Raw genomic sequence first — 17324 nt, forward strand, 5'->3', positions numbered from 1 at the left:
AGCGGTATATGCTACATAAGCTATGAATTGTTATACTTACTATTTCTTTATCAGTCGTCATTAAAATCGTTAGATTAATATGCAATATTGTTTTCATCTAAAACTTTCTTCAGTGTATCATACACTTTTTGGTCATCGGGAATCACTTCGGTTAATCCGTAATCTGCAATGGAATATAATCCCCACAAAGCGACCAGCGTTGAAAGAACAAATGCTATGTAACCTTTAGCAGTGAAGCCTGTTGGTAAAGGATTCGGTTGTCTAGGTAGGCCATCCATATTGAACCAGTCATCCGAATGCCCCGCGGCATTCCCGACGTTGAGAATACCGGCAGCAGAACAAATGTCTTTGTAGTTCTCAGATAAAATATTTGCCTTTTGCAATGCGAAGGGGTCCTCAATAAAGACTGATGCAAGACCTTGTGTCAGATGCCAGTCTACGTGACAATGGAAAAACCATATACCAGGATTATCGGCTTTGAATCTTAGTACTACGTGCCCGTTTGGCTGTAAGAGCACAGTATCCCTCAAGGCCGGTTTCTCTGGGAATGGCATTAAAGGAGCGGATTCGTTGTATCGAACTGTAATTTCATCTTGTTGATCAGGTGAGTAATCACCATCTTCACGAAATCCAGGTGACTGTTGCACTATTTGAAAGTTGTGGCCATGTAAATGGAATGGATGTTTGCCGGGATCGTAGTTATTTAGCACTACTTCAATAATCTCACCCCTCTGAAAGACGTACGGGTTTATGTTGTCACCATAGATCCGTGAGTCATTGGCATATTTACCAGAAGTCAAAACTGTCGTCAATGTTGGAACTTTTGGGTGAACATAAGTGACATTATTGAAAAATGCATAGCTCACACCGTCACCCAAATTATCCATTCTAATATCAAAAGTAATTTGAACATCGTAATCGTCATAGAGTTCAACTTCATCAAATGTTGTTAAAAAAAACTCATTCGCAGCTTCCTTAAAATCATTGACAATGAAATCTTCCGGCTTACCATATTCTTTATTATAAGATATTTCGTGAGTTCTGTTCAATACCAGCTCTGGAGGTATTACATCTAACATGACTTCATCCATAATTTGCATTAAAGCGAAGTTTTTATGAGGATCCTGCTCCTTCGCTTTCACGAGAGCACTTACCCTTTGTCCAGTGGTCAAATAGAGTAAATTAGTGGTATTTGGCTTAACGTAAACACCATCAATTTCGACAATAGTAAAATTATGCGATTCGAATGCGACATATTGAGAAACGAAGAGTCCTGAATTAATGAAACGTAACAAGTATGTTTTACCAGGCTCAAAATCTAGAGTTGCATTTAGCGTGTTGTTGAATAACAGATTCTGTGGAATTGGTTCGGCACCAGTGGGATTATACCTTGTTAAAAACTCGTCAGTGACAGTATAATAAGGCTTCCAGTATAACTCGGAGAGCTGGATTACCATTTCCTCATCATACTCAAAAGGTTCGTCGTCATCATGAATTATGAATGCACCTCTCATACCATCACCATACTGGGACCCAGAATGCGCGTGATACCAATAAGTCCCAACTTGATCTCCGACAGTGAAATTATAAAGGTACGTCCGGCCTGGCAATATTGGACATTGAGTGACCATAGAAGGCCCATCCATTTGGATTGAGTTACCGTCGCTGATGTTATGGAACATCCCGTGAAAGTGAAGCGACGTTGATGCGCCATCCTCAAACCCATTTGTAAGATAAACTTCCAACCGGTCGCCTTTATTAACGTGAATATCAGGTACAGGCCAATGCCCATTGAAACCGATCATTTTTCTTTCATGAACACCGTCAGGGTTCGCAGTAACCCATCCAGTTGTGAAGTTAAAAGTGTGAGTCCTGGCACTCGCCAGAGAGGCACAGAAGAATGATACGAACAATGAAAGCACGGACTGAAAGATCATCCTTTTGTGGCAGAAAACAACAACGGAAAGAACTTGGGAAAGAATCAAGCTTATCACCAACAGTACTGGTAGAGATAAATGATATTTTAGTATCTGAATCCTTTAAATGCAATAGTCTTCTCTTCAAGTATTCTCTTACTTGCTTTTGTGACTTTGGTGTGATGGGCTTCTAATAATTCATTTTTTTCAGTTTTCAACTTATCGAATCAATGCCTCTCTTTGCACCCTGAAAAACACAGGGACACCTACGAAAAGGAAAGAGTACATGTCAAGAGGATCAAAACTTGGATGATGTTCGGATACACACTATTTAGCTATTCTTTATTAATCATACATAAATCAGATGATACCATTCTGCATACAGGAGTTCCGATCATTCGGGTCCTTCTATAATAGTCTTAGTAATCTCGGCGGCATGGTCAACATTGTACTTGTATGCTTCAACAGCCTCTGCAAATGGAAATCTACGGGTGATCAAAGGCCTCACATCAATTTTGCCCGTGGTAATCAAAGAAACGGCATCTTTGTAATCACCTTTGTAGTATCTGAATGAACCGTGAAATGTAAGCTCTTTAACACCAAGCTCGGTAATGGGGAAGAGAACATCGTCCTTACCCATACCTACTTGCACTATAGAGCCGCCTCGGTTGCAGACCTTTACTGCAGCTCTGATGCATGATTCTGCGCCAGAGCATTCGAACACAACATCTGGCTTCCTACCACCTAGCGCTTTCGAAATCTCCTTAACAATATCAGCTTCTTTTTCGTGTGGCTTCCAGCGTAGGGCATGTGTAGCCTTGAATTGCTTTGCCCTCTCCAGTTTATGTTCGAAAATGTCAATGAAAACAATCTCAAGCGCACCAAACGCACTAGCTGTGGCACCTGTCAACAATCCGACAGGACCTGCACCAAACACAACAGCAACGTTCCCAAAGGTAGTCTTGGCTAATTTATTTGCATGAACAGCCACAGATAGAGGCTCCACGATAGCACCCTCTTCAAAAGACACATGGTCCTCCAATTTGTACACAAAATCTTTTGGCACCAAAAAATACTTCAATAGAGTACCATCGTAGGGAGGCGTGGCACAGAATCTCATATGTGGGCATAAATTATAGTGTCCAGACATCGTCTCTTCGGAGTATCTGCTGGGGATACCCGGTTCAATAGCTACGCGATCGCCAACTTTCACATTCTGGACTTTGCTACCAACCTCAACTACTACTCCACTTGATTCGTGGCCCAGAACCATTGGCTCCTTCACAACAAAGTCGCCGATGGCCCCTGTCTTATAGTAGTGAACGTCTGATCCACAGATACCTGTGGCCTTGATCTGAACTTTGACATCGTTCGGATCTTCAATCTCTGGAATTGGACGTTTGCCAATCGTTATGAGACCTGCTTTTTGCAATATGACTGCTTCTTGCTCCGCTTGAACCATCTTGCTTACTACTTAACTTAACTCCGTTATATCTCTTGTATATCAAAAAAATCCTTTATTTCGAAATAAACTGCTGACTGTTTCTATGTGCTACACATAAAAGATATAGAAAAACTTCAAAATGTAAAGTGTAAATATTACAACTGTTATAGTTGATAGGATTAAAGATTCTAAATTTATTCTCTTTCATCCCGCATTTTATCAGTTTTTGGCACGAGAGTTCCCCGGGTTCCCCGTGATGCGCTTGCCGGCGATGAAAAATCCCAAGATGCTGTAATAGGAGTAACTTTGCTATCACCATTTTCGATTCCGGTTCCATTGACATTTGAGGTGAGAGTAGAATTTGAGTTAGATTTGAACTTATTACTACCCGCGACGGGTGCCGCATTCAGGGTTGTGCGGGAATCATTTTCGTAAGTAATGTTACTATCTGTCTTGAGAATACTGTGAATTTCTTGCAAAACAGGTCCAATGTCCGATGGGTCGCATGCTATACCGTCACCCAGTTTTATGGCATTACGGTACTTGATCTCACGATTGCTTGCCAGGGCTTCCTTTGTATCTAACATAAATATCTGGTTGCGAACTTGATGCACCAGCGGATATGCCAGAGATTTAGTAGATATGTGTTCCTCGTCTGAAAAATGCACGTAAAATTGAGTCTTGTTCCGACCATTGTGAAATACACCTTTCAGCTCTATTATAAGGGTGATTTTTGTGCCAGATTCGGGGTTATGATACAAGAGCTGGTATTCACGAAGGTTGTGCAGACCCAAATTGATCATTGTGAAACATTCAGAATTCTCTTTGTCTTCGGAAAGAATCACTTTTAAAGTTGTGAATAATGACGACGTGAACTGTAGGTAATTGAAAATGAATTGACAGTCCAGGCCTTCATTATCGATGAATGGTTGAACAATGTATTGCGGATTACCTGGAGAGAGTTTAACTTCTAGCTTCTCTACGGTTTGCTCATTTGTTTTAATGCTAATGGTGCAATCCCGGTCATCCGAACTATGCACCAAGTATTTGAAAGAAACTTCATTAGGCTTCAGTGCAACAATCCTGAAATTCTCCGAAGCAAAGTTTTTGTGTAGCCTTTCAACAACATCTGTGAGTACAACTAATTGCATCAATTTTTTTCTGAATTTCGTCAAACATTGGATGATATCATTCAGGTTGGTGAAATTCTCACTTAAGTAGAATGTTAAGGGGTCTTTAGGGACAAAATGAATCAGCAATTCATCACATGTGCATTTGATCATCATCGTGTTCCGTTTGAACTTTGCAAACAGATGTATCTCTGAATTTATGTAGTCGAACTTCATAAACATCGAGCTTTCTAGAATATCATTCAAAGCTTTAGATCCTTCCAAAAAGGATTCGAGCTCTAAAGTAATGATAGGGGTGGATGTATTATCAGCTCCTGGTTGAGTTTTATTAGTGCTGGTGGGTAATGCCGAGCCGTTCAATTCATTTGATGGTTTGACTGGGCATGTGATATATTCGGGAAGGGGTGAGGACAATGCATCCACACGACATGCTGTATTCCGAATCTTCAATTGATTCAATGAGTCAATTAATGTGTGATTTATAATTTTATGAAATATGGCCTTTTGTAAATGCAAAACTTTTTGATATGTAATCGATTCCAACTTTGCAGAGGTGACACCTGTATTACTCAAATACGATAGCTCCCATTTTCCCCTAACAGAAATGACTTTACCCACACGTTTTTCGATTATGCAGGATTTATTTGATGAGACTACTGTTAAGATCAAATACCAATTTGCCAACCAACTCGGCAGTCTAGTGAAGATGTCATCCTGGAGTAAATCTGACGAATTAGCATAAGCAACTTCCACATGTTGTTGGCTAATGATTGGTTGATCAAGTTTGATGACTTTGCTACAAACCCAACCAGTTTTCTCGAACATGTTCCTTAATGCGTGTGTAATCTTTTCAAGCTTTAACCTTTGAAGTACCCTGGTCAACTCATCCGCATTTTCTGCTCTGTTAATTCTACTGACGTATTTTGATAAAAGGGCCGTTGGATTTCTGAAATAAAAAACACCGGTGATCAAGTCTATCTTCAGTTGAACTGGAGCCATAGAAATACAAGTAGTTGGAATTTGAAAAAGAAGGACGTCTGGATTTTCTTCATCTTCCTGGAAAACATCTTTGGCTAAAAGGTCTGCCTTTATTATATGCGAGTGATTGAACATTATCTCATCAAGAATTGCCTCCAGATTTTGTAAAATATCACTGTAAACTGTTGGTATGCGTGATTGGTTGGCCATGGGATTATTCCACTTCAAAATGAGATTTCGCGTACGGCGGTCAACACCAATTGTGATGGTAGCCTTTTGACCCATTTTTGAATGAATCCAATACTTGATTGAGATTCTGCTCCTTTTCGAATCATACCTATGAAGCAAATTACCTCCAGAAAATTTCCCGCTACTTTCTAGTTTCAGAAGCTCTGTGTGAACCATGTAGAGCTGTAATGTGAGTACATATTTGTGGAGGAAGTTGTATAGACTTACCAATGGTTTATTACTTTTGTAAAGTATTTCATTAATGACCTTTTCAATTCTTGCTTTATTAAGAGGTAACATATGGCTAACAAATAAAAACTTTAAGTCAACGAAAAAAAGCGGTGAATGACAATCTATAGTTGCCAATTGAATTTCGAATTGTTCTTGTACTGTAATGTATATTCGCCCATTTTTTATTGTGTAATCGTGGAACTGCTCCGGTACTTCGACAAGTGCCATCTTCAATGATACTCCTAAGTTCAAATCCTTAAGCCTTTGCAAAATGAGTCTTGTTGGTATAGTCTCTACACCATTTGTTGGTTGTTCAGAAACTTCTTGCTCGCCACTGATTTTGAAATTATGTGTAGGCAAGTTGGTTCTCCCTAAACTCAAAACTTCCAATGCAGTGACCAAGTCAACGTTGGGCAACTTAGCATTAGACATTGCTGTCAAATTGTTCCTGAGAGCCCATATACAGTTGTTCACAGTGGCATTAGTGACTCTAAACCAATTCAAAACATCAATCATTGTGTGAAAATTGTTATTCTTAATCGTGCGACACCACTTCAATAGGACATATAATTTTAAAAATTGATTCCTCAAAAAAATTATCAGCTGTAAAAACTTAAGCTTCTTCATTGAGGTTAATTTCCCAGGATTGGAGTGAACATTAGTTTTCATAAACTGTGATAGTTCTGTTACGGTATATACCGTCAGATTTCGTATCGACATGGTAAGAGGAACTTGATTGACTTCAACATGCGGAATTGGCGGAGGATCATCTGACGATACGTACTCCACTACCTCACTATTGTTCTTCTTTGGTTTACTGTTCACTCCGCCGCCTGTTATATCATTTTGACGTATTACGCCATCTAAATCATCACGATGGAGTCTCTGTGCGTCTTTTAAAGTATGCGACTTGTCTGAACTGCCAGATCCATTATTATAATGACCACCATGCATCATTTGATTAGAATCCAGTTCTGTAGTCATCTCTCTTATTCCACAGACGGGGGAACTTCCTCTACTGCTGTCACGTCTCTACTAGTGACGAAGAGATCGGAAAAAAAATTGAAACACAAATTCACAGATCAAGCAAAGAAGCGCACCGCAATCAGAAAGTCAGAAATTGTGAGTACTTCTCCCAACTCTATCATTTGATATATGTTCTGGTGATTATTCTGCGATCAAAACCTTCAATTTCATTGTCATATTATCTTCCAGACGGCTTCAAAAGGCCGGGTAGCATAGTCACATGAAAAGGGGTGGTTCGTAATGAAGAGTTCGCTTCCCAACGACGATTTGAACATCTTGTGAATAAATATAGCTTGAGTATACCCAATAGCTCGGCCACGTAGACTTTAGAAGGAATTAAGTTGCTCCAAGACAACACTGGCTAACTGAGAATAAGACTTAGTGTATATTGCCCATGTCGTTCTCGAATGACAAATGGGAACCTGTTTCTGATGATGTGGTAGAAGTGGCTGAAGCGGCTGAAGCGGCTGATGACAGTGAAATGACATTGACTTACCGCAAAGGTAATGGCAGCAATGGGTGCAGTGATAATTTCACAGCTACTGAAGAGAAAGAGGAAGATGGGACTTCGAGTAATAGCGACTTTGGAAAAAGTTCAGCAGGTGTGGATATTATATCTTTCGAGGACGAGAACGAAGACACCAAGGCAGAAGAGAATGACGAGCAAAACGATAAATCAAATGAGGTTAAACGGAGCAGCAGTAAAACGGAGCATAATGAGGAAAATGTCAGCAACAATGTGGATGCGCTCAGTTTTACGGACTCAGAAGACTCTAGGAAATTAGTTGATAAGAGAAGGCGATCTCAATTGAGCTCTCTCCCTTCTCCAAGGTCTTCCAATCATAGAAAATCTGCATCTTCATTGGATGTTAGTGTCCCACTTACTTTAAAGTCTAGTCCCGCAGACCCCCATCTATCAGATGTAAATTCTATTTCCAGTACAGAAAAGATGTCTCAAAACAAATATACCGCTTTAAACTCGGTAAGCAATATAATGAGCAATGCCGAACAAGACTCTCAATCCACCATTAATAAGCCCGCTCAAGAAATCCCACAGCGAGTAGCGCAAGCGTCCTTTTTTGATAATATGATTTCGTCTCTTTCATTTAAAACAGCTGGACCAAACGGCTTTTCAAATGCAAACAAAACTTCACAGAACGGTAACGGTAAACCAACAAATCCACCTGATATCATAACGCATAGGAGACAGACATCTGTTGATAATAAGAAATTAGGAAGCAGGAAAGACTCTGTGATGGATATCGCTGAATCACCTTTACAACAAGCGGAGAAACCTAAAGAAGTATTTTATAAAACGCTACCATCGGATAACCAAAAATTCGACCCAAAGAGGTTTGTGGATGAAAAATATCTAGATACGCCATTTCACTATGCATCGGAAGAGAGGAATGTAGAATTTCACAGTTTGTTCACTACTATGTCTAAGAGTGATCGACTTTTGGATGATTTCAGTTGCACACTCAGCAGAGAATTTCTGTACCAAGGAAGGATATACGTGTCAGTGGATCACTTGTGTTTTCACTCCAATCTTCTAGGATGGGTTGCGAAAGCTATAATACCTTTCAAGGATGTGACGTACATGGAAAAAACATCGACAGCAGGTCTGTTTCCTAACGCAATCTCTATTGAAACAGAGAATGGAAGGACACAATTCAATGGCTTCATTTCGAGAGATGGTGCATTTACTTTAATCAAGGAAGTGTGGTCAAGAGCACTGTTGCAGTTAGGAGAAGGCGGAAATCAAAAGTCAGTTCCTTTAGATTCTTCCGTAGACAACGAAACTCTTTTGATGGATTCTGGATTCAACAATAAGGCCTTTGGAAACATGACTAGGCCAAGCGAGCCACCAAGTCGCGCTTCTTTCATCAGCGAGAACGACTCTATAATAGAGGACGCTATACGATCTGTGGACGACTACACACCCTCATACCCTAGACGTGATTCTGAAGCCCTTACCGATGAATATTCAGATGATGAAGAGGACAATGGAGTCGAAGCAAAGGACGAAGCTAAAGTAAAAGTATACAAATTGAAACAAGGCTCCAAATATGATTACGACGGCCCCTATTACGGAAAAGAAACTCAATTGCCATTTACGCCTGAGAATGGTAATGACTATGTTCTATCGGAATTAGAGTATAATGCTCCACCGGGCGTAGTTTTTCAGCTATTATTCAGTGGCAACAATCCATCATTCTGGCTCGAGTTTTTCCAATCACAAGACTCCTCCAATTTTTCAGATATTGGAAATTTCGAGAATGTAGATGAGGAGGGTTGTCGCTATAGAAATTTCACCTATGCTAAAGGACTTCATTTTCCGGTTGGACCCAAATCAACTAAATGTGTTGTTGAAGAGAAAATTTTGCATATGGATTACTCGGATTATATAGATGTTCTGAACACTACAAGAACGCCTGATGTTCCAAGTGGAGGTAGCTTTTCCACAAAAACAAGATATCTTTTTAGATGGGGATCGGCAACAACATGTATTTTAAAAGTTTCATTTTTCGTGGATTGGACAGCTGGTAGTTGGATAAAGTCTATGATAGAGTCTAGTTGCAAAAGTGGTCAAATATCAGCTACAAAGGATTTGGTCAAACAGATACAGAGATACGTTGAGGATAATACCTTTGAGACCTTTTCAAGCATCCCAAGCTCGCCGAAAAAGACGCAATCAAGAAGTAAGGGTTCATCCAAAAGTTCCAAAGATGTTTCAAAGAAAGCTTTCACCAGCAAGACGGTTCTTCCCATGCCCAAGCCCACTGCTTTTGAAAAACCAAGTGCATTTAAAAGTGGCAACTCTGTGGTTCTTTTGTCACTTGTCGTGATAATAGCACTGCTGGCTTTAAATCTCATATATCAAATTATCATCAAGAAAGACCTTGACAGAATAATTGATGCTCCCTTTTTCAAGCTGCTCGCTCCAGAGAATCACAACTTTCATGCATTTGCTCGATCACTCGTTGATATTCCAGCAAAAGCTAATAATAGTAAATTCCGAGAGCTGCTAATACCTAAATTATGGGCTGCATTGCAGGATAAAGTGGTTGCGAACTTCACTGATGTGTCCGAAGTTGAAAGCACATCTAATCAAGTATCCCGAGAGCAGTTGATAACGTTTATTGAGACTCTGCTCAAGGAAATATCTGATATTTAGAAACTGCAGAGACTGCACAATCAATTTCTCTCGCATACATGTACATTTTAATGGTTTATAGATTTAAGCTTGTCAAAGGCGTTTGAATATTGCTTTTCTGGTTATAAGCCCATCAACGCAAAATGTTGACGATCAACAACACTCCCACTGAAGTAGTGATTTATTACCATGTTAAGAGCATTGAAGTTGAGCTCTCCTGTGTAGAAAGCTCCCACTTCATCATATTTCTCAGTCTTTGAGGTTTGTCAGATGGTTCCCGTATTAAGAGCAGGTGAGAACTCTTAAATTGTAAGTAGGCTATACACGTTCAATTAAAGGAAGGGCACGTAGGAAGCCTGAAATAAACCTCAAAGCATGGTAGCTGGAAGAAAAGCTGAAATATCGTTGCTTCCGATTTCAGTTTTTCAATTCAGATGTAGGTTTCAATGAAAATGAATGCCCAAAGGTCTCTCTATGTTTCAAAAACTATCGGTGAGGCGACTTTTTCACCTCTCACAGGTAGCCTCAGTTGGTAGTGTTACCAATATGTACGCATTGATAAATGCACAATTGTACTGGCTTCTCACGGGTGGTCCTGGCGTATTGTCTGCCAATTGAGAGTCCTTTTCACCATAAAGAGAGCTCCTCGCCCGAGTATTAAAAATTCGGGCTTTAAGGCGTGCTACGATACAAAAGGCTAACACAACTGACTGAACCCTTAATAATGTCAATACATGAAAAGTGAATATATAGTTATAGAAGCTGTCTGGTTAGTCTCTAATGAGGTTGAAGATAAGTGGTCCTAAAGGATTAAATAAGGTGATATCTCTCGAAAAGGAAGATTCATTGGGTAAGCTCTTGAAAGTAACGACGCCACCCTTTGAAGTTTCTGGTGTCAGATTCGGTTATCCGCCACAAACCATAAGCATATCTGAGGATGCCCTTGAACAAGCTGTTGACTCTTTCGGAATCAGCTCAGGTGAGAAAATTGTACTCATAGAATCGATGGAAAAGAATTCAGAATCTGTTTCTTTGCAAAAAGAAACTCCGCCTGTTGAATCTCAGCCGGTTGAATCGCCGCCGACAGAAACAAAGATTGATTTGCCTGATGGAACATGCCAGCTATTGAGAGTTCACAAAGTGCCTGATGATAACTCGTGTTTATTTCATGCTATTTCGTATTGTAACTACAAAGATATATCAGTCTCTCAGCAGCTGAGATCTGTGGTGGCAGACAAAATCAGATCGGATCCAATAGAGTACTCTGAAGCTGTCCTAGACAAACGTAACGATTTATATGCCCAATGGATCATGAGGAAGGATTCCTGGGGAGGCGGTATCGAAATTGCACTGCTATCGGAAACGCTGGGTACTGCAATATTTGTTCTTGATATGGATGCACAGCAGTTTGAAAAATTTAATGAAGATAGGTTCAATCAATTCATGATAATACTATTCAACGGAATTCACTACGACTCAATTGAACTCTCCAGTGGACGTACTATCTTCGACAAAAATGATGACTATCTCAGCCAGCTTATACTTTCCGGATCGTTGCAAATTGCAAAACAAATGAAACAGCATGGATATTCCTTCAACACACGGCAGGACAAGATAATCTGTAACATCTGTAATTCGGAGTTCGCTGGCGAAAAAGATGTCGCAAAACATGCAAAGAAAACAGGCCACATCGATTTTGGTCAAGCCTCGAGCTAGAAAAATCCCCCTTTTTAAACATAATATATGTATGTATACATTCACTACTCTGCCATTACTTCTGCCCCATCGGCCGCAGCGTCGGTCGTCGCCTCGCCCCATGGTAACGTGGGCTCTACAGTACTGATGTTGGCCAACGCAGTGGAGAGATGTTCTTTCAACAACACTTCGTTGCTTTCCTTCTCCGGGCCCACCCTATTCTTGATATGCTCAACCCTCTGCAAGAATCTATTCAAATTTACCCCTGCCGCCGCATTGGCTACTTCCTGCGTGTATGGAATGCCCTTGAGTTCTTTTACCCTTCTCTTGTGTTTTTTACTCTTCAAATGTGTCTTCAGCGCCGCAGCTGTCTCAAGGTAGAGAGCACAATGTATGCAATAGTGTTGCCCCAACCCCGGCTTTGTTTCGTCCAGCGGTTGATTCAGCAAACGCTGTATCTCCTCCTTGGAACCCAGCTCATTATAGATAAGATCCAGATCCTTTGTTCTCCTCTTGGTCTTGTACCTCTTTACCGAATATCTACCCATTGTTGCTGCCGTATACTCCAGATAGGTGCCAGAACCCTAAACCAACGCCACTATTCGAATGATCGAACCTCTGCTTCCACCACCTGCACTTGTAGGTTCATTATCCTGTGCAGGCGATGAGATGAGAAGGCTAAAAAATTTTCCACGATGGTTACCCGCCCTCGTGATTTTTCAGGGACTGTTCTTCACCAGAACCTATACACCCCATCCTGTGCGCGAAATGCTCAAGATGTCTGGAGCTTTCCGTCTGTTTCTGACTGAAGATACCAGAAGTGAAGCAACGCAACATGACGCACAGCGAGGTCTGCTTGTGGTGACGTTGGAATGTTACGACACAGACAGAGAGACAGTGGACTGGGACTGGAGACAACGGAGGCGGTGGAGAGCAGCAGGCGTGATGACAAATCTCAGTTTGCACTGGATGTTGGCAAAGTGAGTATTAAAAGTAGTGAGGTTTCATAGCAGAATATAGTCGTTACGGTCCTTAAGAAAGCAAGTATCCTCGATTCAAGATGGCTAGAAGACCAGCTAGATGTTACAGATATCAAAAGAACAAGCCTTACCCAAAGTCTAGGTACAACAGAGCTGTTCCAGACTCCAAGATCAGAATCTATGATTTGGGTAAAAAGAAGGCCACAGTCGATGAATTTCCTCTATGTGTCCACTTGGTCTCCAACGAATTGGAACAGTTGTCCTCTGAGGCTTTGGAAGCAGCCCGTATCTGTGGTAACAAGTACATGACCAAGATCTCAGGTAGAGATGCCTTCCACTTGAGAGTCAGAGTGCACCCATTCCACGTTTTGAGAATCAACAAGATGTTGTCCTGTGCCGGTGCGGATAGATTGCAACAAGGTATGAGAGGTGCTTGGGGTAAACCCCACGGTTTGGCCGCTCGTGTCGCTATCGGTCAAATTATCTTCTCTGTCAGAACCAAGGACAACAACAAAGATGTTGTCATCGAGGGTTTGAGAAGAGCTAGATACAAGTTCCCAGGTCAACAAAAGATCATCATCTCCAAGAAGTGGGGTTTCACCAATCTGGACAGAGAAGAATACGTCAAGAAGAGAGACGCCGGTGAAGTCAAAGATGACGGTGCCTTCGTCAAGTTCTTGTCCAAGAAGGGTTCTTTGGAGCACAACTTCAACGAGTTCCCAGAATATTTCACCGCTCAAGCTTGAATGCGACAATTTGATAAATTAGTTCATGTCTAAGTAGAATTACATAGTTTATCTTCCATATAATTGCAGTGCTCCAGTATATTGCTTATTCTATCGTTTCTTCCACCGAACGACCAGCGGTCCTGTTTCGGTAAAAATTTTCCCGTTTGTTAGGTAACGCGTCCTTCTCGTGTAGTGAGTTGGCGTTTTTGTCGAAACAGGCAGGACCAGCGAGCGTGTCTATGGTTTCATATATAGTTGTGCATGAAAAAATATTAGACGTCTGTTGCTTCCTTGTCGCTATTCTCTCGAAAGAAGATTGAGCATCGTTCACTTATAGTCCCCTCCCCAAAATTCTCAATGGCTATCCCAGAATTCGCTTACAAGGAAGACCCTGAAACCTTAGTCCTTTTTGATGTCGATGGCACATTGACACCAGCCAGATTGACTGTGTCTGACGAGGTTAGAGACGCTTTGGTTAAATTGAGAAAGAAGGTCTGCATCGGTTTTGTTGGTGGTTCTGATTTGAGCAAACAGTTGGAACAGCTAGGTCCAAACGTTCTAAACGAATTCGATTATGCTTTCTCTGAAAATGGTTTGACCGCTTACAGATTGGGTGAAAAATTGGCGTCACAATCATTTATCAACTGGATTGGTGAAGAGAAATACAACAAACTGTCTGTTTTCATCTTGAAATACCTGGCAAGCATTGAACTGCCAAGGAGAAGAGGTACTTTCCTTGAATTCAGAAATGGTATGATAAATGTTTCGCCAATTGGTAGAAACGCCTCTACAGAAGAACGTAACGAGTACGAGAAGTATGACAAAGAGCATCATATTAGAGAGAAGTTTGTCGAAGCTCTAAAGAACGAGTTCCCTGATTTGGGTTTGACTTACTCAATCGGGGGTCAAATTTCCTTCGATGTTTTCCCAACCGGTTGGGATAAGACCTACTGTTTGCAACACGTTGCCAACGATGGCTTCAAGAAGATTCATTTCTTCGGCGACAAGACTGCTAAAGGTGGTAATGACTACGAAATTTACGAAGATCCAAGAACCATCGGACACGCCGTTAAAACACCACAAGACACCGTTAGAATCTTGAAAGAGATCTTTGATTTATAAATTGATATGAAATAATTCTTTTTTCTTTGTATAACCAGTTCCTTTGCAAGTTTACCCATTTTCGAGATTAAGATAATAACCTCACGTACGCCAAAACAAGGGCGAATGTACCGGTACATACACCTATCAGCCATTGCATCACCTGCGTCTTGACAGAATCGATTTGCATCCGCATATTGTTGACTTCTTGATCAATTTTGGTCTCAATCTCCTTTATCTGTAAATCATGGTGACTACTTTCCTCCCTTATTCTACCTTTCTCTAACGAAAGATCCAGTTTAAATCCTGCATTTGCCTTTGTAATTTCTTCCCTTAGCTTGTTCCTGAGCTTATCCAAATCTGTGCGTACTCTTTCGTATTCATTTTGTAAATTGTGAAATTCGCTGCTATCTGCACATAATAATTGATCTCTCAATTTTGCAAAATCAACACGTTGCTGGTACGACAACTGATTAAGTCTCTCTCTTTTGGCTAGGTCTTGTGATACATGAGTGACTCCTCCTTGCATAGCTTCTACCATTAGACCTACAATCGAGTTTGATTGCTCTTCAGTAAACTTACCCTTCTCCATCAATAATTGTCTGTATTTACTTGTATTGTCGATATGAACACTTTCAAAGTTTGAAAGCGTCTTCAAACTTGAGTGAAATCTCCTTTTGAACCCCAAACCAACTAACCTCATTACTCGAATCCACTACAACCTCCACTTTTTCTGGTTGCTCCAGTTGGTTTTATTTATTTATCTATTCATTTTCGTGTAAAGCCGCTGCTGGTATTCTTCTTAGGGTACATAGAAGAAAAGTGGAGGATAAGAATGAATAGCATAGAAAAACGTATTGAAAAACGTATTGAAAACCATTAATTCAAAGACGCTATATTGTAGCACTCCATTTATCATGTTGAAACGACAGTGCAATTTGTCTGTACTAAATAACAGTATAAAGAGACATGGTTTTCGATCTCTAAACAGTAGCAGAGAATTGTTAAAAAGTAATACGCCCAAATTCGATGATGCTGATTTGCTTTCTTCCCAAATAACGTCACAACCTTATAAGGCCAGAAAACCAGTTGATGAATTCCATTGGCCCACGAAAACTGATGAGCAAATGAAAAAGGAATATCAGGCTCGGGTGGAGAAAATGATGAGACTTTCGGCGGTATTTCAGGGCTTCTTATTCCTTGCAGTCTTTGGAATTGCTGGAACAGCATATCAAAAATGGCCACAAATCAAGAGTTGGTGGATCACAAAAGATATGTCTGTCGATGATGATACGATTGAGAAATTAATCCATATAAAAAAGAGGAAGAGTATGGCAGAGATCCCCATGGTAGCTGCCAACGAACTAAGCCCAGAGGTCCCAGGATTGTATTTTTGTGGAGGTTCCGAATCCACTACGAAAAAAGGTAAGCCTGGTATCATATTTCCAACTCGAAACTCAATTTTTGACAATAAATACCTGAGGGATGTTTGTTTGGCTACCGTAGATGGTATCGAGAGAAATCTTGCTATAGATGACAAAGGGGATCTCTTGGAATGGAACCAGAAAGACTATCAAGTGCTACTTCCTGCTCAAAATTTAATATCAGTAAAAGAATCCAATGGATGCGCTTATGCATTGAATGCAACAGGTGAAGTTCTCGTGATTCCGTTAGATAATCACAGCAACTCTATATCAAACCATGTAATTATGCAAAGATCATGGATCGTACCGTGGAAGAAACTTCCTAAATATGCCTTGAAATTGGACGTCAGTCATTGTTTTACTGACAGGGGCGAGAAAAAAGTGATTCAGTTCGATACTGGGAAAGAGCATCTCGTTCTGATTTCCAACGCCGGCAAGGCGTACACCTGCAGTACAGGGATGAAAGCATGCCCCGGTTCCAAATCTTACGGTCAATTTGGTATCCCAGGAATGTCCCAGTTTGATGAATTTCCAATCTGTAACAAATTGCATGAAATTGAATTATTGAACTGCAGTTTGAATGATTCCAACGAAATCGACAAAAGAAAAATTATCCAAGTAGCATGTGGTGACTATCATACGGTTGCAAGAGATTTGGCAGGCACGCTATTTGTGTTTGGTTCAAACAAATTTGGGCAATTAGGGTATCCAATATCGTATGACTCAGAGCAAATTGCTTTCCCAAAGACACTCTCAAGATTTCAATCTTATTTCAAGAGAGGCAGTATAGTCAAATGCGTAGATGTGCACTGTAGCGGTCAAACTACCTATGTTACAATGGATTCGCAGCCTTCAGATAGACAGCCTTTAAATAATGAATCATCCCTCAGTCATCTTTCCTACTTCTCATTTGGGAATGGTCAGTTTGGGGAATTGGGAAATGGAAGATTTATGAACTCGCAATCGGAACCCACCCCAATTATGGTTTTGAACAATGAGCACCAATCAACTGAGGTTCAACATTGGAGCTGTGGCCTAAATCATGTCATTTGTAAAATGCAATCCGGTCAAGTACTAGCATGGGGTGGCAATGATAATGGTCAATTGGGTAATGGAAAACGCATAAAACAATGCAAACCTCAACATATTCCTCAATTCTTATTGCCGGGTGTGAAGAATAGTTCAGAAGGAATCAACAAGTCTGAAATGCTACTGGCACCACAGCAAGTTATTGCAGCTGGCGAAAGATCCAGTTGCATCTATTGGAAAAAGAGATGACAGTGTAA

At 40.6% G+C, this 17324-nt stretch overlaps 10 protein-coding genes across 10 annotated transcripts; 5 read left to right on the forward strand and 5 right to left on the reverse strand.

Annotated features, from left to right (window-relative positions):
• Window positions 1-74: 74 nt before the first annotated feature.
• FET5 (ferroxidase FET5) lies at window positions 75-1937 on the reverse strand (the record flags this gene model as incomplete). Its single annotated transcript, XM_037288724.1, has 1 exon — window positions 75-1937. One exon carries the CDS (start codon window positions 1935-1937, stop codon window positions 75-77), a length of 1863 nt encoding a protein of 620 aa, XP_037144619.1.
• Window positions 1938-2310: 373 nt separating this feature from the next.
• Window positions 2311-3378, reverse strand: XYL2 (D-xylulose reductase XYL2; the record flags this gene model as incomplete). Its single annotated transcript, XM_037288725.1, has 1 exon — window positions 2311-3378. One exon carries the CDS (start codon window positions 3376-3378, stop codon window positions 2311-2313), a length of 1068 nt encoding a protein of 355 aa, XP_037144620.1.
• A 176-nt stretch (window positions 3379-3554) lies between these two features.
• Window positions 3555-6911, reverse strand: RGR1 (Rgr1p; the record flags this gene model as incomplete). Its single annotated transcript, XM_037288726.1, has 1 exon — window positions 3555-6911. One exon carries the CDS (start codon window positions 6909-6911, stop codon window positions 3555-3557), a length of 3357 nt encoding a protein of 1118 aa, XP_037144621.1.
• Window positions 6912-7347: 436 nt separating this feature from the next.
• LAM6 (Lam6p) lies at window positions 7348-10131 on the forward strand (the record flags this gene model as incomplete). Its single annotated transcript, XM_037288727.1, has 1 exon — window positions 7348-10131. The coding sequence occupies one exon, from the start codon at window positions 7348-7350 to the stop codon at window positions 10129-10131; it is 2784 nt and encodes a 927-aa protein (XP_037144622.1).
• Window positions 10132-10890: 759 nt separating this feature from the next.
• Window positions 10891-11826, forward strand: OTU1 (ubiquitin-specific protease OTU1; the record flags this gene model as incomplete). The annotated part of the gene is made up of 1 exon (XM_037288728.1): window positions 10891-11826. One exon carries the CDS (start codon window positions 10891-10893, stop codon window positions 11824-11826), a length of 936 nt encoding a protein of 311 aa, XP_037144623.1.
• A 44-nt stretch (window positions 11827-11870) lies between these two features.
• On the reverse strand, window positions 11871-12353 carry BUD20 (Bud20p; the record flags this gene model as incomplete). The annotated part of the gene is made up of 1 exon (XM_037288729.1): window positions 11871-12353. One exon carries the CDS (start codon window positions 12351-12353, stop codon window positions 11871-11873), a length of 483 nt encoding a protein of 160 aa, XP_037144624.1.
• A 512-nt stretch (window positions 12354-12865) lies between these two features.
• On the forward strand, window positions 12866-13531 carry RPL10 (60S ribosomal protein uL16; the record flags this gene model as incomplete). The annotated part of the gene is made up of 1 exon (XM_037288730.1): window positions 12866-13531. One exon carries the CDS (start codon window positions 12866-12868, stop codon window positions 13529-13531), a length of 666 nt encoding a protein of 221 aa, XP_037144625.1.
• Window positions 13532-13870: 339 nt separating this feature from the next.
• On the forward strand, window positions 13871-14635 carry SEC53 (phosphomannomutase SEC53; the record flags this gene model as incomplete). Its single annotated transcript, XM_037288731.1, has 1 exon — window positions 13871-14635. The coding sequence occupies one exon, from the start codon at window positions 13871-13873 to the stop codon at window positions 14633-14635; it is 765 nt and encodes a 254-aa protein (XP_037144626.1).
• Window positions 14636-14702: 67 nt separating this feature from the next.
• FMP32 (Fmp32p) lies at window positions 14703-15317 on the reverse strand (the record flags this gene model as incomplete). The annotated part of the gene is made up of 1 exon (XM_037288732.1): window positions 14703-15317. The coding sequence occupies one exon, from the start codon at window positions 15315-15317 to the stop codon at window positions 14703-14705; it is 615 nt and encodes a 204-aa protein (XP_037144627.1).
• A 214-nt stretch (window positions 15318-15531) lies between these two features.
• Window positions 15532-17316, forward strand: FMP25 (Fmp25p; the record flags this gene model as incomplete). Its single annotated transcript, XM_037288733.1, has 1 exon — window positions 15532-17316. One exon carries the CDS (start codon window positions 15532-15534, stop codon window positions 17314-17316), a length of 1785 nt encoding a protein of 594 aa, XP_037144628.1.
• Window positions 17317-17324: the final 8 nt, after the last annotated feature.

This window comes from Zygotorulaspora mrakii, chromosome 4 (genome assembly GCF_013402915.1).
Source record: "Zygotorulaspora mrakii chromosome 4, complete sequence".
NCBI classification, from domain to species: domain Eukaryota; kingdom Fungi; phylum Ascomycota; class Saccharomycetes; order Saccharomycetales; family Saccharomycetaceae; genus Zygotorulaspora; species Zygotorulaspora mrakii.